The following is a 22,483-nucleotide window of genomic DNA, read 5'->3' as shown; positions in this document are numbered from 1 at the left end:
TTCCTAAATGCCTCTCCACTCTGATGCTCTGCAATTGGCCTATCTCATTTTGTAGGATCATATACAGCACAGCCCTCTCTTTTGTAAGACTAGAAATGCCACGGTCTCGAAAGTTCTCCCACGCACATTACAGAATATCACCCCTTCGGAAACTAGTGTACCTTTTCACCAGTCTCCGCGAGGATAATTGAAATCAACAAACACAACAATCTTACGAAACACCAAGTGGACAAATAACGCTCCTGCAGATTTCCGTAGTCTGACAAAAGAAATGCCCTCTTCTACTTCCTCCCCATTACGTGGAGGTTTTTACTAATTCCAAATGAAGAGTGTTTACCGAAAAACTCGATTTTGCTACTCCTCGGATGCTGTCTGGCCTGCAGTGCTTTTCCGGCAGCATACTCTGGACCCTAATCTCCAACATCTGCAGTCCTCACTTTCACCTCGGCAGTTCTTCCTAATTGCCCAACAAGATCGGTTGCCGTTTCTGACCTCCAACCAGATAGATTCGTATTTAAGGCAATGACACGATCTCTTAACAAGGATGCCATATACTCTGTTCATTTTTACTCACTATGATTCGACTGAAAGACGTATGACGCGAGAATTAACGATCTGTGCTCCTCTGGCTTTAACCAAATTTCTGTCTATGGCACTCTGTCTCTTTCCCCTGAGCAACTTCGGGTTCTGCGTCCCCGGTTTTGTTTGACAATAATATATTTCCATATTTAATACTTTATCCTGCCCTTTTATCTTTATTGCACATTGTAAAGCACCATTGGGTTGTGTACTGTCAATTCTTAGGTTTCCCATCGCTTTTTTTCCATTTTCAGCATTTTATATCTCTTGCCTTCTGCAATACTTTTAAAAAATAAGCCCTTCAGTCTACACACACGCTTCCGCCATGCGCACTCATGCACTATTTATAAATTTCAAACCAGGCGCTATTTACTCACTCAGTCAGCAGATTAGTTCAGTTTCTGGTCAGGGGAAGCCCAACTCTTCTGAACAGAGTTCTCTTTCCCACAAGTGATTTCAAAATCCGAATAATCTCTTGTGTAAAAGGATCCTTTTATACAATCCCACGAGAAACCAGCTTACATTCCTGGCGTCCCTTTGCCTAAAAGATGACAATCGTAACCCAGACAGTATTTCCGAGATTACTACGCCAGAGTGCTTGTGGTTGGCTTTACCCCAAACTCTGTCAGTGAATGATGAAAGATGGCTCTCAGCCTCGTTGAGCCTCTGCTGCATTTCCAATCCATCACCATTCAGATAACATTTGGCCTTCTTGTTTCAGTTCCCAGAGAAGATATTCTCACGCCTATCCATCCATAATAAACTGCATCTGCCATGGACATGTTCACTCACATAACTTGGCCAAATCACAATTAAGAAACTCTGCATGCTCCACAGCTCCCTCCCACCCAGTTTTATGATGCAGACAAACGCAGATACGTTACTTTTATTTTCCACGTCAAAATCCTTGATGTGTTGTGAATGGTTGAGCTCCAAGTTCTGATCTCTGCAGTTCCTACTCGACATGTGTACGTATTGGGAAATCGACCCGTTGATTTATCCTCTGAATATCCTCTTTGCTAATTTTCCTTCATTCCTGCCAGAACATTTCCATGATTATGTTCACTTTAGGTTTAAAATGCAATCCCTTATTCTGGGCCGACTCGAAAGCTTCTGAAAGTCTACAATAACCACATGTACTAGCTCCCCGCTTATGAACTTTGCCATTTGGATCTTCACAGAACTGCAGTAGATATGCTGAACATGGAATCCTCACTGCTGCTGTCGCTATCCTGATTGTAAGTAAAGTTATGCAGAGCTCCACGCTCAAGTCCCTGCTTCTGGACATAACGGCTCGGCAGATAAAGTCAACAATACGTTATACTTTCTAAACCACTTCAGCAACCCGCATGCCTCGTTTCAAGGATTTATCGACAGCAAACTCCCACTGATTATTTCTACATTCCAGCCTCCCTTCCATATTTTTGAACAATGTCGCAATGAATAATCAATTATATTATGACTGGATAAATAGATAAGTAGATACATAAATAGATGGATAGATAGGTAGATAGGTAAGTAGATAGACAATCAGATCGATAGATAGATAGATAGATAGATAGATAGATAGATAGATAGATAGATAGATAGATAGATAGATAGATAGATAGATAGATAGATAGATAGATAGATAGATAGATAGATAGATAGATAGATAGATAGATAGATAGATAGATAGATAGATAGATAGATAGATAGATAGATAGATAGATAGATAGATAGATAGATAGACAGACAGACAGACAGACAGACAGACAGAAAGATAGATAGGCAGACAGGTAGGTTGTTAGGTAGATAGATAGGTGGGTAGGTAGGTAGATAGTTAGATAGATGCATATTTGGATGGATGGATAGAGGGATAGATCGATTAGGTGGATAGACCGATAGAGCTATAGATGGAGAGATGGATAAATGAATAGATGGATAGATTAACAGATGGATAGATAGACAACATACAGGAATGACCTCACATAAGACGTCCCACCATCCTGGACAGAGCAGTACCTGGCAGCAAAATCGGTCTCACATTTACAACTTGTTGCTCCCTCAACCATTGTCGTTTAATGGTATCTGTGCTTTCCATGTATGGGATGCAATGCGGAAAATCAGAAAGGCTGCCTGGGTATGCCTCACCTCTGTACTCATCTCTGCCTCCACTGCACAAAGCAGGAAAATGTAAATGACCTCACACAACTATATTCTACAGGAATATAAAGTCTTCTCAATAAAGTACTGGGAAATGTCTGCGTAACAGGTCGAGGAACAATACCAGTAGATTTGCCGTTGCCATGGCCACGAAATACCAAGTGACACATCTGGAGAGTCTGCACTATCCATGGCACACAATCACAATCGCCACCAAGTTATCTGATGAAGGTATCATGGTTATCATACAACAGGATGCATGTTGGTTATTATACAGCAGGATACACGTCACTCCCTCGACAATGGACAGACAGGAGCAACATCGTGCATCATCTAGAAAACGCAGCACAGCCTCCTCCATCAGCAATTTTCAAATCCGCCTCTACCATCACATACATGGAAATATGCAGCGGATGAATGAATACAAACAACTACATGTTTCCTGCTGAGCCATACAACCACCATTTAGATGAAAATGAAACTAATAGGTCATTTCGTGCTGCTTGATCAAAATCAAGGAATCACATTCCAAATGGCACTTTTGGGGGCCCTACATCAGAGGGATTGCACAAGTCAAAGAAGGAAGTTCATTCCTACTTTGTCTCAGGCAGTTGTGACAGATGCATTATCAGATTGGTTGAGCAGCATGTGCATGTGTCTGACACAGCGTGGTCAAGAGATTGAGTAAATAAATCGGCCAATCTAAGAGATGGTGTATGAATGGTTATGTACGTGTGAGATTCTATTTATGAGAATGTATGCATGAGTATCTGTGTGAAGATATCAATGCAAGTGCGTACGTACAGGAGGAGGAGTATGTGAGCATGTCTGTGAGCCCATGGTGTTATCAGAGAAAGATTGCGTGTGGGAGAGATTGAGTCGAAATGTGAGACTGTGGGAATGCATGCATGTGTGAGAAAGAGGTTTTGTGTGTCAGCGAGTTTGTGATTGTGCGTGCAAGAGTGAGTGAAAGAGGGAGTGCATGGGAAAATGGGTGAGTGTGAAAGAGACAGAATGTGCACAAGCTATGTGTAATTGTTCAAACAACTGAACACCGTGTGGGTAGAGAGAGACAGTGTGGGTGTGAGAATGAGTGTGTGAAATTCTGGGCTTCTGAGAAAGTGAATCTGCAGGTGTCTGTATGTGAGAGAGGGAGATAGTGCGCGTTTAACTACATCTGAGAGGAATACTGCGTGAGGAAGACTGTGAGATAATGAGTCTGTGTGTCGGGAGAGTGAGAGTGCTGTGAATTTATATGTGAGTGTATGTGCATATCTGACACATATCTGCATTATAAGATACAGAGCTACTATTATGAATGAAACATTTATGATCTAATATTTAAAACAAACTATCTCTGACTGTTCCATCTTGTTCACAGTCGCAATCAACCTTAATCAATTTGTTTGCATTTCTTGCGACAAGCTGAAAATTAAACGTTGCTGAGGTTAAATAGTGGCTGCCATTCTCCGTGCAGTAACTGTGCTGAGCTGTTTATATAACATCATTTAGTTGTTGCTGCGGAGAATAATGTATCATATGGTTACATCCAAAAGTGTGAGGAGGTTCCATGAGCTCATACACAAGAAAGGAAGAAAGGAAGAAGAGATGGAACTACCCATGAGATTAAGAGAAATTGTGTAACACTGTTGGTTAAATTGATAGCGGACACTAACAGCAGCAAGTACCAGTGAATATATCCTCTTGAAATACTGAAACATATCCTGTATGTCGACCATCTCCAAAGGGAATTAACTTATTATTCTGTCGGTCTGGAGGACAATTCTGTGGTGTCCAGCACAAATTCATTGAGTGAATGGGAATCGTTATATATTGCAGAGGGCTTCACTGAGAAATATTGTTTTGTTTTTGCCGAGCTGACATTAAGGCTACTTGAACACTTAGATTGTTTACTGCTCTTTCTGTCACGAGGCAAATGGTTTCTGATAGCTTCTTTGTATACAAATGTTTTGCATGGAAATGAATTTTAAAAGTTACAGAGTACATGAGCCACTAATTAATCAATACGAGAGATGCAGGGCAGATGCGTAGGTACATAAAACAATGTTAAAATAACAGAAAAGTTCTTTGTTTTACATAGTGCACTGAAATGACGAAAATGAATAGTTTTTAAACACTAAGACTTGTTGAAGGATTCTCACACGCCTGATAAATAAGTTACCTCACACTCATTGTAATTGCTGTTGATATAGCTGTAGCTTCAAGCAATGGAGGAAGCCGACTTATGGAGAAGCTGAAGCCAAGGTTTGTCGGATGGTTAAGAAAGAACTGGAATTTCCTCCAGCAGCATGTTTGGCCATGTAATTAGAGCCATAGGGATCTGCAAAACAGCTCAAAGTCCTTCAGTCCATAACACCTGTGATGATTAAAACCAGTCAGTAAAGTATTTGAATCCTCGTTTCTAGCAGTTGGCATGTAGTGTTTCTTGCATTGAGATTGTAAGGGCACATCTAAGTACTTCTTCAGTGTATATACAGTTTCTGCCTTGATCAATCTTACAGGCAATGTTTTGCAGATTTCCATCACTCCCCGGCTCGAACAGTGTTGCCTTATGTATTCGTACACATTCTGAACCTTACCATAAATCAATGGTGCTATCGTCACTGATCCTTCCATCATGTGGAACAATCTACTCTGTCTATGCCCTTCATAAATATTCAAGGTGCCTTGTCCCCCACCCCTGAGCTGCGGAAGACCTCATTGCTGTTGGCTGCCCATTTCAGCAATTGTAAGGGATATTACAAGATTTTGGGCTCCACTACATGGGAGGTTCCGAGGATGCAGATAATTGCAGATTAGAAAACATGAAATGTTCCCAAGGTAACTCTCTCTACCTTCTCACAATGAGCCAGTTGAAGATTATTATTTATTCACATGTGAGTAATGTCAATGCTAATCATCCAACCATGAATGTATTCTTGGACAAGGTAGGGGTAAGTTGATATCGTGAACCCCGGCAGTCCTGTGAGACGTAACGATCTCCCTATGCAAATAGTGCTGCTAACGAGGAGGATTTCCAGGTTTTGGTTCCAACAGCACTGAAGGTATTGCTCCCAATCGGGACGATGAGTGTGCATGGGAATTGAAACAGAATTTGCGAGTGGTGTTTCCACATTTGCCTTTGCTGTCTCTCGTGCCCCCAGGGGATAAGGGTGACGAGTTTTCAAAATGCTCTTCGGCAAGGCTGCAGTAGGTTCACAAGATGGTACACACTGACGTGCATATGCCTCGGTGGTGGAGGAGAAATTGTTGAATGGAAGGTTCAGCATTTCAAAATAGCGTGAGCAGGGAGGAGTGTGAGAGAGGGTGTAGCTGCTTTGGCCCTTGACCGTATCCAGCCGTTGGAGTGGTCTCGGTGCTGTCCTTATACGGTCAAGTGGAAATTATCCCATCACCCTTCTGACTTGTGTCTTCCTCATAGTGCACAGGATTTGAGAAGGGGGAAACAGGAGGTGAGCTATTAATTACTGAATTCCAAGCATCTGAGCGCTCGTGCAAACACAGCTGAGATATGTCCTGGTCCAATTCAGGGTATGTTCAAGAGTGCATCCCTGGATATTGAAAATTGGGGTATTCAGTAATAGTAGCAAAATTGAGTGTCAAGAGACCAAGCGTTAGATTCCCTCTTCTTCGAGATGACAGCCCCCAAAATGTTGGTATTGAGGAAAATTCATTTCTGATAACACCATTGGGGTCAAAGGATGACTGTTAGATCTTGTCTTGTTTGAGAAGTACTTTGCTGGTATGAGTGTTGCACGAACGTTCCTTGTCCCTTGACAGACAAGTGCTCGATTTTTTTACAAATTCTGGTTGCATTTCAATTTAGACTATACCACATGTGAGGAATGGAGAATGGAGATGAACATTGTTCAATCATTGGCGAACATCCTGACATTTGAGCTTCTAATGGAAGCAAGGCCATTGATGTCACAGCTGAAGATGATTTGGCCTTAGACACTCCCTGAGGAAAACCTACAGAGATGTTCTTGACCTGAAAATATTGCCCTCCACCAATCACGAACCTCTTTCTTTGTGCCAGATAGTTTTCCAAACAAAAGAGAGTTTGCCCCGGACACCCACAGACATCAGCACTGTTATGGCTCCTTGATATCACACTCGCGCAGAAGCTGCCTTAACGTCAAGAGAAGTCATTATCATCTCACCCTTGGCGTTCAGTTCTTATGTCCATGTTTGAAATAACACTGTTTTGAGGTGAGGTGTTGAATGGCCCTTGTCTCCAACCAAAACAGTGGTCGAGATTCTACACGCTGGTAACTCTTTAACCCATTGTGTTAATGATGCCACCATATCGAGTCTCATTTCCCAGTTGTTCGCTCGTCGACCTCTATGCCAGGGTATTACACGTACTCTTCCCAAATCTCTTACTCCTCTTAAATCATCAAACCACAGCAGTGTTAGGGAGCAAAAGGAAACGTTTAGACTCATGGAGCGTGAAGCAGATTTATCTCCCCAGTATAAATCTCTTAATTTATTTCACATTTTCGAGCAAACATTTTCACGCAAATAAGTATTCATTGTTCCTCAATTGTACGTGCCTCCACCACAATCCCAGAAACTACACTGCATATCCTGACGACTGACAATATGCAAAAGCTTTCCTTCACATTAGCCGTTAATTCATTTGGGCACCACTTTAAATCTGCCTTCCTTTACTTTCCTTCTTCCTTTAACATTTCGAGTAGGCACTCCCTACCTCCTCTGTACAGCCCTTTGTCCGATTTCCCTGTCTCGACCTTTTTTCTCTTGGAGAGGACGCTCCCCAACCTCTTTCATCTGTCCTCATCTCTGTTGTTTCTCGTCCCTGTCCCAATTCCTGCATATTTCTATTGTGCTCCATCTCCCTCTCTCCCTCTCGTGATTGCTTGATGTCGCTCTCTTGCTCTCACACGTCTGCGTTTTGAACATCATCTGCTACCTCTCCATCCACTCCCACAAATAGTCAATGTATATTTGCAATTCGAAACTCTCCACCTCACAATTTACAATTCTTTCAAAATTGCATTTGTCTCCTGCACAGCAAGATCTATGTGAATTATATGTACCATGAAGAAAAGAAACAAGGATCCCAGGAATAACCTATTTAGAATACTGAATGGCCTGAACAGAGTAGATGTTGGGAAGATGTTGCCGTTGGTAAGAGATACTAAAACTCAAGGGCACAGCCTTAGAGTAAAGGGAAGACCTTTTAGAACTGAGAAAAGGAAAATCTTTCTCAGCCAGCGAGAATGGTGAATCTATCGAATTCATTGCCACAGAGGGCTATGGAGGTCAGTTTTCAGGAAGTATATTTATGACTCAAGTAGATTAGCTCTTGGATACCAAGAGGAATGAGGTTTACAGGGAGAAAGCGAGAGACTGTGATTGAGAATGTTCTCTGCCATGATTGAGTGGCAGAGCAAACTTGATGGGCAGAATGGCCAAATTTCTGCTCCTTATTCTCATGGTCTTTTGGGCTTATTGTCTAAACGCCTGGTGAGCTCCACTGCAAGCCTTCTCCATTCCCGAAACGAAAACTGAACATTACTGCCTGTTTCCTACCTCTCAGTCAATTATTTAGATTTACATTTGACTCGTGGTTCCTCTCTCCAACCTCTGGATGCAAACCATTCGTCACATCCCCTTTAAATGTACTGCAACTTACTTCAACTGTGCCCCTGATTATAGGCTCTCTCTGCACCATCTCCAACAAATCCTCCCAAGGCAACTACAATAGTATCAGACAACGAACAAAGCTCTCTCTACTCTATCCCCAGACAAAAAAAAAAAATAGGATAGAGGCAGTACGGGGTTAGATACAGAGTAAATGTCTTGCTATGCTATCCACCAGCAAACTTCCCCAGGACAGGCATAGTATGTGATTACAGATTACATCTTCCCCAATAATGTCCCAGACAATCACTTCCGTATCAGACAGAGGAGGGGGTAATATACACTGTTTTTTCGAGCACTCCCAGTCCGTGCCCCCACTTGGTTCTGAACTGTGTAAATCTGAGTTTACCTTGTTCTTCCTAAAAAAACATTCACGACAGGAGCAGCACGGGATTAGATATAGAACAGTGGGAGTCGGTAATTGTACAAACATTATTACTTGGATTCCGTGCTTTTAATTCTTGTCTCTTGCTAAACACCAATCCATTATTATTCTCAAGTTCACCCAGGTCATTCAACATTTTTGGTGAAGTTGCATGTAACCACCCAGAGCAGCATAAAAGTTGAACATTCAAATCTTGCAATTCTGTGCATTATGTAACCTTCAGGAACGCCGAGCAATTCCATGTAATTAAGTCAGATCCCAAAGCGTTCCTCAATAGATCACACCTTGAATATTTTCAGTGATTCCATGTGGCGGTGAATTACAAAAAGAAATTTAAACAAGACACTGATGTTATTTAGAGGCTGAATATACGTTTATTACATAGAAGGAAGAAAGAAACTGGAGAAGGCAGTTTGAAACATGTGAACATAAACAATGAAATAAACCTTCAAACTCTTTTGCAGCACTATGCGTGACTGATACTCAGGCCCGGAGCAATAACCTTCCTTCTCATTTCCTGATTGACACTTTCCAGCTTTTTTCCTTTGGACTGTTCAGACGGAAATTATCGCGACTCATTACTGATTCGTCCTGCATGACCGTCCATGATACCAGTGGATCACACATTTCAAGAAAAGGAAAATAGATAGCGCGATATTTAGGTGGGTACACAGATAGAGAGATAGATGGATGGATGGATGGGCAGAGATATCAGGAGATAGACAGGTATATTGATAAAAGAATCGGGGGTAGATTGATTGATAAATGAATCGATATATAGGCAAAGAGATGAATAGATAAATAGATAGATAGAAAGGTAGACAGACAGATAGGTAGATAGATAGATAGATAGATAGATAGATAGATAGATAGATAGATAGATAGATAGATAGATAGATAGATAGATAGATAGATAGATAGATAGATAGATAGATAGATAGATAGATAGATAGATAGATAGATAGATAGATAGATAGATAGATAGATAGATAGATAGATAGATAGATAGATAGATAGATAGATAGATAGATAGATAGATAGATAGATAGATAGACAGACAGACAGACTGGCAGACAGATAAAAGGGCAGACAGATTGCACTGTGGTTTGAAGTGAGAGCAGGGCCTGCAGCAAGCAAGCAATTCGCCTTTGAATTCCCTCAAAGGTTGTTCACAATTTATCACTGCGATAAATGACGTTGAAGCAACTCCTCGCAAGACTATCTTCACCTTTTAGGATAAAGCAGCATCAAACCGCTGAATTGGTGTCACGTTCAGAACCATTTACCCGCTAGAGTAGTTAAAGTGAATTCTTTTCTGGTACATCGCCAGAATTTGCAGGGGTTGACTGAGCCTATCTCCTTTCTATAATCCCTCCATCGACCACGCAATATTAAGCAATGCCTCATCGCTGGGTACACACAGCCCTGATAACTTCTGACTGAGTCCGTCATGATTACAAGCGCCTGGTCGATGTATCAATGATGCACCTCTTTCTAACCCACAAGCATCCACACCAGTGTTCTGACTGGGCCAGATTGTCAGTGAGAGAGCACACTGGGTGTGAGTAGATGCGCATCATAGGACACGTGGGGAATTGCTTGTTGGTCATTATTTGGTCCACTGTTGAGTTTCAATCTGGAATCTATCAATGTTAGCAAAGATTAATTAATTGCGATAGTAGAGTGAAGGGATATGTCACCACATTCTTTAATTGTCCTCTGAACTTAGCTTGTGTTATGGCGAAGATGCCAGTGTTTGTGCAGCAACCCAGGAGTTGGAGAATGAAGCCTAAATCTATTAAATATGCAGGTACAAAGGTATAGACACCCAGCTGATGAAATCGCTGAAGTATAGATATCACTGTAAACACTGCCCACAGCAGGATAAAATTGCCAGAAATAGCAAACAGTAAAATAATGGATTTCCTTCGATTCTCCATCTCAGTGTCTCTGGGTCTCTCCTTATTGCTGTGAGCCCGGAGTCTCTTGCGGGCATTGCTGCTCACTAAAATGTGTCTGACGGTGAAAATGTTGAGCAGCAGAATCAGGGCAAATGGAAGGCAGGGTGTGATAATGTAGTTAACAACTTCAATTACAGCCCATAACATCAAATTAGTACCATGCAGATTCAGACCACAAAACACAGGATCATTCAGGAAACGATACCTATTGTTGTACATAAAATACCAGATTATGTTCTTTAAAGAGCTCAAGACAGTCTCTGTTCCCAGAACCACAGCTGCTATTTTCTCACTACAATATTTAGGTTTCAGTTTTTGGTAGCAAATGGCCACACACCGATCAAAGGTGAATGCGACAGTGAACCAGACAGAGCAGTCTGTGACTGCATACAGCAGGACCGCGTGAATGTTACACACATCCATGTATCCCAGGAAAAGAAAGTTTTCTGGAAAAAGAATGGGAATATGTCTCAATATCAGGTCGAGGAGCACCACACGCAGATCAGCTATTGCCATGGTCATGAGGTAGCGAGTGACACATCCACACAATCCGCACTTTCGCCGGGAAAGGATTACAATCGTTATTACATTAACTGAGAAATAAAACACGTTCGTTATAAAATGATATATAGGGCAGCGAACGAAACATTCAGCATTCACTCACTCAACGACTGACACACCATTGCAGTAGTGTGTACCATATACAGGCATAAAGCTATCTCCTCCAACAGCATCTTTCCAACCCATGATTACACTTGCATGTCTCAAAAAAGGTAGTAGATCCATTAGATTTTGAACTCTGTACGTTCCCCACTGAGTTAGGCACACGCCATTGAGATTGAAATTAAAGTGATCATTCATTCAGTGTTGCTGGATCCAAATCCAGGAATCCCATTCCAAATCGAACTGTGGGTCCCCTTCACTAGATGGTATGCCACAATCAAGGAAGGAAGCTTATCATCAGTTTTCCTTGGACAATTGTACACCTGGGACCTGCACAGAATGGCTGCTTGCACCTGAACTGGATAGCCAACAATATCCTGGGCAGATGTTTGCTGGAGCTGTTCAGAATAGTTTCAACTAGATTGATACGGGCATGAAAACAGTAGCTCCAGACCAGAGGCCGGAGAAGGTAGTGGACAGCTAGATACAGAGTGCAGAGAGCCTGTGAAGAGGGATATACGGTTGATAGGGCAAATGTGCAGTTAGTGTGATGGGTTGAACTGAGTTTTTATGAACACAACATTTATCAGGAATAAGGGTGACAACCCTAAAGCATGAGTCAGTATTTGGAACTGCATTGTGACCATTACAGAGACTTTTATGTTACAGGGAAGGGGCAGGAATGGCTGTTAGATAGTCCAGGGTTTAGATGCTTCAAAGGAATAGGGAGGAAAGTAAATAGGTGTGGGGTGTGGCATTACTTATCAGTGGTAACATTTGAGCTGCAGAAAGGAAATTTGTCGAGTAAGGTTTGCATGGAGGGTCAATATGGGTGGATCAGAAACAGGAAAGGAGCAGTCGCTTTATTGGGAGTTATTCACAGACCCCTAAAAACAACAGAGACAAAGAGGAACAGATCAGGAAGCAGATACTGGAAACGTGCAGAAGTAACTGGGTAATTGCCACGGGTGACTTAAACTTTTCTAAATTTGATTGGAACCTCCTTAGTTCAAATCGTTTGGATGGAGCAGCTTTTGTGACGTATGTCCAGGAAGGACTCCGGTCCCAACTAGAGGGGAGAATGCATTTGATTTGGTGTTTGGCAACAAACCATGCCAGATGTAAAACCTATTGATGAGAGAGCATTTTGGTGACGTTCCCTGACATTCACGAGGCTCATGGAAAGGGATAGGAATAGACAGCATGGGAAAGTATTTAAATGAGGGAAGGGTAATTACAATTCTATTAGCAGGAATTGGGGATGCCACATTGGCAACAGATGTTCTCAGGCAAATGCAAAATAGAAATGTGTTTCGGGAGCATGTGCTGATAGTGCTCGAGACGTTTGTGCCACTGAGACAGAAAAGGAAATGTACGTTTAACGTTGACAAATGGTGTGGGCAATCTAGTCAAGAACAATAAGGAAGCTGACATAAGGTTGTGAAGGGAAGAATGAGGCAGGGCTCTAGGAGAGTTACAAGCGAGCCAGGGGTGAACTGAAGAATGGACTTTGCAAAGCAAGAATGGAGCATGAAAACGTTTTAGTGAGTATGATTATGGAAAACCGTAAGGCTTTTCCTTATGCAGGGAAGAAGAGGATGGCCAGGATGAAGGTAGGCCCGATTGTGGAGGGAACGTGTGTCTAGAGTCGGAGAAGACAGGGAGGTACTTAATGAATACTTTGCCTCAGATTTCACTCCTGAGAGCGACTTTCATGTTTCTGAAAACAACTTGAAACTGACTGATATGTCCAAGCAGGTTGATGTTAAGAAATAGGATGTGCTGAAAATTTTGAAATACTTGAGGATAGATAGGACCAGATGGAATATACTCAAATTTTCTACAGGAAGAGAGGGAAGGGATTGCTGCGCCTTTGGCGATGATCTTTGCATCCTCGTTGTCTACCGGCGTAATGCCAATTAATTTGAGGGGTTTCAAGAGAGGAAACAGCGATAGTCCTGGGAACTACAGACCAATCAGTCTTACGTCCAAAGTAAGCACATTATTCGAGTGTATTTTGAGAGACAGGATTTATTATTATTTGGAAACCATAGCTTGATTAGAGAAAGTCAGCATGTCTTCGTGAGGGGCAGGTAATGCCTCAAAACCTAATTAAATTATTTGGGGATGTGACAAAACACATAAATGAATGTAAAACAGAGGCTGTGATGTACATGGGTTTTAACAAGGCGTTTGATAAGTGTCCCCGTGATAGGCTCATTCAGAAGGTAAGCAGATGTCGAATGCAGGGAAATCTGTCTGTCTGGATACAGAACTGCTGGTCCACAGAAGCTGGAGAGTGGTAGTAGATGGAAACTATACAGCCTTGGAATTTGGTGACCACTGGGTATGCCACAGAATTGGTTTTGGCACTTCTGCCAATTGTAATTTTTATAAATGACTTAAATGAGTAAGTGGAAGGTTGGGTTAGTATGTTTGCTGATTAGACGAAGGATACTGGATTATTGGATAGTGTGGAGGGCTTTTGTAGATATTCACAGAATGGATAGCTGGGATGATATGTGCAAGATGGAGTTCAACCTGGAAAACTGTGAGATTATTTATTTTGGAAGGTCTAATTTGTATGCAGCGTTAAGGCAGAATTCTTGGCAGTGTGGAGCAACAGACGTATTCTGGGGTCCACGTCCACAGATCCTTCAAGTCTTCTGACCAAGTTAACAAAGTTGTTAAGAAGGCGTATAGTGTATTGGTTTTCATTAGCGGGGGATTGAGTCGAACAGCTGCAAGGTTATGCTCCAGTTCCACAAAGCTCTGGTTAGACCACACTTATAGGAAGCATGTGGAAGTTTTAGAGAGGGTGCAGACGTGGCTTACTCGGATGCTGCCTGGAACAGGGGCATGTGTTGTAAAGAAAGGTTGAGGAATTAGGTATTTTCTCTTTGTAGCAACGAGGGATAAGAGGTGCATGGATAGAGGTGTACATGATAAAGAGAGACATACGTAGAGTGGATAGTAGGATAATTTTTTTCCCAGGATGGAAATGGCCATCGAGAGGGTGCATAATGTTCTGGTGATTGGTGGAATGTTTGGAATAGATTTCAAGGTAGGTGCTTTCCACAGAGAGTGGTGGGTGCGCGGAATGTATTGCCAGTAGTAGTAATGGAGTCAGGTCCATTAGGGACATTTAAGCGACTCTTGGACAGGCACATGGGTGATAGTAAAATTTCGATATGTAGGTTATTTTGACCTCAGTGTACAATGGAATGTTGGCACAAATTCGAAGGATGAAGGGCCTGTACTGCGCTGTTCTGTTCTATGTTCTATGTTTCACGCTTTGTGTTCTATATAACGGCTGCTCCGGGAAGCGAGAAAGGAGGTTGCTAAGCTGCTGGTGAGGATATTTGCCTCCTAACCCTCCACGGGAGTCGTACCGGAGGACTGGAAGGAGACAAATGCCCCTCTTTTCAAAAGGGTAATAGGGAGATATCTGGCAATTACATACCAGTCAGTCTTACGTCTGTGGTCAGCAACGTTTTGGAAATAATTCTGAGGGATAGGATTTATGACTATATGGCAAAGCATAATGTGATAAAAGACAGTCAGCATTGCTTTGTGGGTGGCACGTCATGCCTCACCTCGCTTATTGAGTTTTTTGAGAAGATGTAAAGACAGATCGACGACGGTCGAGCAGTGGATACGGTGAGTATGGACTCCAGCAAAGTATTTGATAGAGTACCCATGGAATGCTCATTCATAAAGTCAGGAAGTATGGGACTCAAGGAGATTTGGCTATCTGGATTCAGAATTGGCTGGCTGACAGTGGTTGTAGATGTAATGGATTCTGCCTAGAGAACAATGTTGAGTGATGTCCCACAGGGCTCTGTTCATGGCCTCTGCTCTTTGTAGTTTTTATAAATGACTTGTATGAGGAGGCTGGGGGGTGGGTTAGTGAATTTGCAGATGACACAAAGATTGGAGGAATCGTCGATAGCATCGAGGGCTACTGTAGGCTGCAGCCCGACATAGACAGAATGCAGTGCTGGGCTGAGAAATGGCAGATGGAGTTCAAACTGGATAAATGTGAAGTGATGCATTTTGATGGACAAACTCGAATGCTGAATATAGGATTAAAGACAGGATTCTTGGCAGTGTGGAGGAACAGACGGATCTGGATATGCAATTACATAGATCCCTCAAAGTTGCTACCCATATGTTGTCAAGAAAGCATATGGTGCTTTGGTTTTCATTAACAAGGGGATCGGGTTTAATAGCCACGAGGTTTTGCTGCAGCTCTACAAGCCCCTGGTGAGATCAGACTTGGAATATTGTGTCCAGTTCTGGTAGCCCTACTATAGGAAAGGAACAGAGACTTTGCAGAGGGTTTAAAGAATGTTTACCAGAATGCTGTCTGGACTGGTGGTCCTGCCTTATGCAGAAAGGTTCAATAAGCTTTAACGTTTCTCTCTGGAGAGAAGCAGGAAAAAAGGAGAACTAATCGAGGTGTACAAGGTAATGGGAGGAACAGTTAGAGTCAATAGTCCGAGACTTTTCCCCAGGGCAGGATTGACTGTTATGAGAAGTCATAATTTGAAGATATTAGGAGGAAGGTATAAAGGAGACGTCAGAGGTCGGTTCTTTACGTAGAGAGTTGTGAACGAATGGAATGCGTTGCCAGCTGTGGTCGTGGAGGCAGCGTCATTGGGGACATTGAAGCGACTGCTGAAAATGCACATGGATAGCAATGAGTTTTGGGTTGCGTCGGTTAAGTTACTATATTTTACATTAGGATTACATTTCGGCACAACATCGTGAGCCGAAGGGGCTGTTCTGTGCTGTACTTTTCTATGTCCTATATTGAGAGATGACAAATACTGTATAACGACTGCAGACGGATGCCCATGTATATGTGTCTCACAGAACGAATGAATAAGCATATATGTTCGAGTGACTGTGCGTGAACGTTGTGTGCATGTGTGAGTTTGTGCGTATATTCGTGTGAATGTCTGCTTGAGGATTTGTGCAAAGTTTTCCATTCAAATATATACAAACTACGGGCAGGGTGTTTGAATGTTTGTGTGAATACATGTGTGCAAGAGTGTGTGAAGGAGATGTTGCATTGTTGAGAGAATGTGAAAAAAACGACAGAGTGTGTGGGAGAGATTGTTGAGGTAACTGTGTAATTGTCTGTGGGTATAAATATCTGTGACTTTGTATGTATCTGACTTCTCATTATTCTCATGCCTGAAATATAACGTCAATAGGTAATGATCATGATGTATTCAGCATCTATGGTCTATAATGAAAAATAGAAGGCAAACATTTGCAGAAGACTTCACATGGTCCTTCCTCACTTGATATCGAGAACCTAAGCCTAAACCAACAACGATTAGTAGCTGTGAATCCAGCCAAATTGCCTCCAGTCGTTACAGTGTTGACTGGTCTAACACCGGGTTACAATTCACCATGCGCACGAAAGGAGTGAGGAGGAACCAATAACACATACAGAGGATAGGACAGACTATTTTGAAAGAAAGAAGACAGCGTAGAATTCTGGACAATAAGAAAGAGTGCAACACCGTTTATAGAATTGATAACCGACGCTAACACTTACGGGGGACACTAACAGCAGCAAGTAGCGGGAAGTAGATCCTCTCGATCTCCTGAAATATATTCCGTATGTTGATCGCCTCCCGATAGAATGCAAGTGCCTCAGCCAAACTCATGATGCCTCTTCTGTCAGTGGGTGAAGAGTAATTCTGAGGAGTTCAGTCAGCACAAGCTGATGCCAGTGAAGCGAAATCCTTATAGAGAGCAGAGAGGACAATCCCTGAGAGACAATGTTCTATTTTTTTCTGAGCTGGTATTAAGTCATCGTGAAAACTTGAGCTCTGTTAATGGAGTTGGGTATTGCTTTTAGTCTCTGGGCAAATGATTTCAGTTAACGCTCTTTCAGGTCAAATGCTTTTCATGGAAACTCAAATCTAGTGATGAAAGTAACGTTTGGGTGTTGTGGTGTGCTTGAGTCACTTTTTCAACCAACTTGAGACTGGGAGGGCAAGTCTGTCTGTGATTTGTGTGTGTGTGTGTTTGTGTGTGTGTGCAATTCTGTGTTTTGCACTGTGTACTAAAATTGGTGAAATAATACATGTTTAAACATCAAGGATTGTTAAAAGGATTCCTACAAATAAGTTACATAATGTTAATTGTTAGTGTTGTTTCCACAACTGCTGGCTCAAGCAATGGGGGAGATCGAGGTACAGATGTGTTGAAGCCAAAGGCTGTGGCAGCCTTAGACAAATAATTGGAGCTTTTTCCGTCAGCATGCGAAGTTATGGAATGAGAGTCATTCAGATCGACACCACAGGAAAAGGGCCCTTCTGCCCATAAGTTCTACAAGGACCAAAACAGCCAACGAACTGGTTCAATTCCATTTTCCATCAACTTTCCCTTTGCCTACAATACCTTAACATTTCAGTTACACTTCTCAAACTTTCTAAAATATATTGAGCGTTTCGGCCTCTATCAATCTTACAGGTAGTGACTTCCAGGCCCCCAGCAGTCATTGGATGTAACGTTTTTGCCTCACATCTCCTTTGAACCTTGTAGCTCTCACCTTAATTTCATGTCCCCGTGGTCTCTGATGCCTCCACATTGGGGAACAATCTATTTTGTCTATATATATTAATCTCAATCACCTCAGCTTTCAATCTCCTCTGCACTCAGATATAGAATGTCATGCTTTGCAGTCTCTGTTCATGGCTAAATCTCTCCAGTTGAGACAGCCTCTATGTAAATCTGCCCAGCGACATCCTGGTAAATCTCCTTATGGTCTTCCTTCGTGCAAACACGTCCAGTCTGTAATTCGGATTACAGATATGCACGTAGTATGCCAGTTGTGCCCTCAGCAGCCTATGATACAATTTCACCTTCACGCCCTTGCTAATGAATTCTGTATCCCGACTAATATTTAGCAACCTTCCATTTTATACTCTCGATGAGCTTACGAATATAGCAATGCTATGGCTGGTATCCTGCTGTACACAAATCTGGTGCACCTGCACTTGGGGTACTGCGTACAGCTCTTTCGCCATATTATAGGAACGATGTGGAAGCATTGGAACGGATGCAGAGGAGATTTACCAGGGTATTGCCTGGTATGGCGAGAAGGTCTTATGTGCAATGGCTAAGGGACCTGAGGCTGTTTTCGTGAGAGAGAAGGATGAGAGGAGACTTAATAGAGACATACAAGATGATAAGATGATGAGATAGGGCAGACAGTGAAAGCCTTATTCCTCGGATAGTGATGGCTGTCACGAGGCTTTAAATTTAGTGATGATAGATACAGAACAGATGTCAGAAGTTAGTTGTTTACTCGGAGAATAGTAATATTATGGAAAGTCCCTGCCTGTAACAGTAGTGAACTCACTAAGTTTCAAGGTCATTGGATATACATATGGCTGATAACGTAATAGTGTAGGTTAGATGGGGGTGAGATTGGATTCTCAAGTCGACGCAACATCCAAGGCCAAAGGGCCTATACTGTGCTGCAATGTTCTGTGTTCTACCTTCTATGTTCTAATGGTGGGAACTGAGTAGTCACACACTGAAAATTAAAGAGAAAAATGTGGAGTTTTTCCTCCATGTCATTCCAGAGAGAAATTCTGTGAAAAGAATGTTTCAGTTATCAAAAACAGAAGAGGTTGACATGTGTACCTAACAAACTGTCAAAGGTCTGCGGCCGTGATAGGTGCAAAATCTAGCAGAATGCGAGGAACTTCGTGAGGGAGATATGCAAATAGGGCAAGCAGAGCAAACCAAGATCAAATCTGAATGAGCTTGCAAAGTAATTTTGACAGATGAGCATTTCACATCAAAACGGTGGCTGAAGCTCTCAGAGAGACACTGTTTGTCCAGCAATATCTGTGAAGATACAGAGTTCATCTTTCATAACAGTGAGCCTTGTCAGATGCTTAAAAACTTTAGAAGAGTGGCATTTATGATGTTGATTAGGCGCGGGAATTCAATTAAAGATGACTATGGAGAGCGAATGGGGAGGAGGAACTGATCAGTGGAGAGGGGACTGAACACGACGGAGACAGAGCCACAGACAGAGAGTGAGAGAGCGAAATGAAAGGACAGACAGAAAGAAATCAATGTTCATGGTAAGCCTGGGAAGAATATAATCGAGACGTTTGTTCATGGGAAACACTATGTCAGTGAAAATGAGTTGCCTTTGCGGAAGGAAAATCATTTCATGAATGATCTGGTATCTGGAGGTGGAAAGGCAAAAGGAAGGGAATATTCATTGTCTGAAATTAGTTACGTAGATACTGAGGTTAGTAGGTTGTAATATGTCCACATGAAAGACTGTTTGCAGATGAACCAGCAACCGGGACTGCATACAAAAAGATGTATGATTTGTGACGAGCTGCAAATGGTACCTATCGGGGCTCTTAGTTAGCTGAACATCTTGTGGGTGTGTATGGTAGTGGCAGGTGTCTTTGTACATCAGGAAGTAGCAGATGTTATGTCATTCTCTCTCCTACCCTCCCTAACTCCTTCCAGAAAGCTGATTTATGTTCCCACATCAATAGCTTTTACTGTCGTCTTTAACCAGTGAATCAGATGTATTGCAGGTTGTGAAGCAGTTGCACTGTGACTTCTTCACTGAAGTGAGAGCATCCTTAATAAGTGAAATTGAAGAAAAGGAAGCCCTCACAAGTAGAAAAATGAAAGCCCTGCGAACGGTAGACAATGAACAGGGTTCCTATTTTCCCTTCCACTCCGCCACAAAAGTCCAGTTTATATGCCTGTTTGTGTGTCATCAGGAAATAGAAGTCTATAACAATAAAATCTTTGACACTAAAAACGCCCGAAACAGTCAAAAACAAGCACTCATCTGTGCTCATCTTGTATTCCAGTAGATGTCTCGTAGCCTTTGATACTTTGTCATTGCAAGTGAACTTCTTGTTTTTCAAAAACATGGACAGAGTTCATGTTGTACAAATTCAGATGCTCCAGGAAATTAAATTCTTCTCGTTTAAATAATGGGAAAATGTCGCAATATCAGGTCGGGGACCACCACAAATGCCATCTGCCGATGCCATGGCCATGAGGTAGACCTCACTTTCCACAGGCCAGTATCACAATCGTCAGTGTGACCCTGTAAGGACAGAGCGTTTGTGTGGACAGTCAAAGTGTGGTTCTGTACTGTCAGAGAGTTCAAAGGGAGAGTCAGACTGTGGGTCTGTACTGTCAGAGTGTTCACTGGGAGAGTCAGCGAACGTGATTTACTAACAAATAGTTCACAAGGCAGAGAATGAATCTGGCCTGACAGGAAGTTCACAGGGAGAGTCAGCGAATGGGTTTGTACTAACAGAGTGTTTACAATGACATTTAGACAGTGGATCTGTACTAACAGGGTGTTCACACGGAGACTTAGAGAATAGATCTGCACTAACAGAGCCTTCGTAGTGAGATTCAGGAGTGGATCTATATATCGAGGGATTCAAAAAGTTAGTCAAAGGGATGATGTCCAATTAATTTCGCGCAAACATCACTCAGCACTACTCTCGCAAACGCACCTAGGACAGAGATAGCAACGGTTTTGATTCATAATAATGCTCCATCGACAGTGTACTCTACATAGCAATCCCGAGAAAGGTACAGCGTGTGGTTCGATACAGACAAAAGATCTCTGTACATTCTCCCTCATAGAACACTCCCAGGAAATGGACAACACGGGTTGAAATACAAAATAAAATTCCAGAGACATTACCCCTTCAAACAATCACAGTGTCAGAAGCAGAGTAAAACTCTCTGTTCACCGACTCCACTTAAAAAAAACAACAAGAAACACAGCTACTTTTATATTCACTCGCTGACACACTTGTTCAGTTCCAGAATCAGTGATGGAAGGTATCAGAGGGGGCAGTGGCCAGAAAGAAAGAGTTTCATTGGTTGGGTGCTTGGTGAGGGAGAATGTTGGCTTTTATGAGAATCCGAGCTCAATTAATCTTCAAAATTGTGTGAGGTAATTAGAGGAATAAACCCGACTTAAGTGCCTTAATGGAGACGCCCCCAATTAAACAAATCTTAATAAACAACTGAGGCCTGCCATCCCAGATGTGAATACACAGTCCTGTTATGTATTCATGAACAGGACACAACAACAAGCCAATTGGACATTTGCACACTGAACCGACCTGTCACCCACTGACACGAAGCCTAAGCACCCTCTCTCAGACACTCAACAAAACGATTGCTGCATACCGAACAACATTAAAATCTGCCCTCCCTTCCAACCCCATCAACTGGATTAGATGCTCCCCACCCCATGACAAAACTCTAGGGCTGAGATGTCATCCGATTTGGCGTGATCGCTCACCTTGAAACCAACAAACAGCAGAACACTACTCCCCAGATAAACTCAATTCAATCCCTGGTGCCAACATTGCTTCTCGAACCAACATGGACAAATGGAAGCAGAGACAATGGGAGTTGGAGAGTTAATTCAACGATTCGTTCCTGCTCCAGTATACAATGGGATCATGGTCGATTATTCAACTCAAACTCAAGATCTCTGGTTGCACCCACATATCATTCGGTCACATTGATCCCAAGAAATTTATCTAACTCCTGCTTGGAAATATTAAATGTTTTATCATTGTCCGTTCTCTGTGGTAGAAAATGTGATACCTTCATTCCCCACTGACAGTGTGAAGACATTTCCACTCATTGCAGACAGACACTGTTTCTTTGGACTGTGGCCCTCTGATTGTAGGTTATGCCTTCCACATACCACTACCTTTCATCACCATCCCCCGAAAGGTCATAGCAAGCAATCCTTTCTGTACGTAGCTTGTGTGAAACTTCAATTTTTGTGTGTTTTTATGTCATCCCTCCTCCGCTCTCATTTTTCTTAACACCCAGTGAATATAGTCCAAACGAATACAATACATTTTCACACATCTAACCTGCCGTCCCAAGAATCAGTCTTTGCTGCAATCTCTTCATATCCAAAGCATCCTTTCTAAGATAAGTCGTTTCAAATTGTACTCAATGTTCTGTGCGTGTTCTCACCAAAGCCCCTCTATAA

At 42.3% G+C, this 22,483-nt stretch overlaps 1 protein-coding gene across 1 annotated transcript; it reads right to left on the bottom strand.

The window, feature by feature from the left end:
- Window positions 1-10,452: 10,452 nt before the first annotated feature.
- Window positions 10,453-17,108, bottom strand: LOC148134802 (putative G protein-coupled receptor 139). Its single transcript, XM_087985387.1, has 2 exons — window positions 16,997-17,108; window positions 10,453-11,354 (listed from the first exon to the last, which is right to left on the bottom strand). The coding sequence occupies exons 1-2, from the start codon at window positions 17,106-17,108 to the stop codon at window positions 10,453-10,455; spliced, it is 1,014 nt and encodes a 337-aa protein (XP_087841513.1).
- Between the last annotated feature and the right edge of the window lie 5,375 nt (window positions 17,109-22,483).

Source organism: Chiloscyllium plagiosum, unplaced genomic scaffold (genome assembly GCF_037043375.1).
Source record: "Chiloscyllium plagiosum isolate Xiang-an unplaced genomic scaffold, Cpla_swu_hap1 HiC_scaffold_52, whole genome shotgun sequence".
NCBI classification, from domain to species: domain Eukaryota; kingdom Metazoa; phylum Chordata; class Chondrichthyes; order Orectolobiformes; family Hemiscylliidae; genus Chiloscyllium; species Chiloscyllium plagiosum.
The sequence above is the reverse complement of the archived record's forward strand: the minus strand, read 5'-3'. Positions and strand labels throughout refer to the sequence as shown.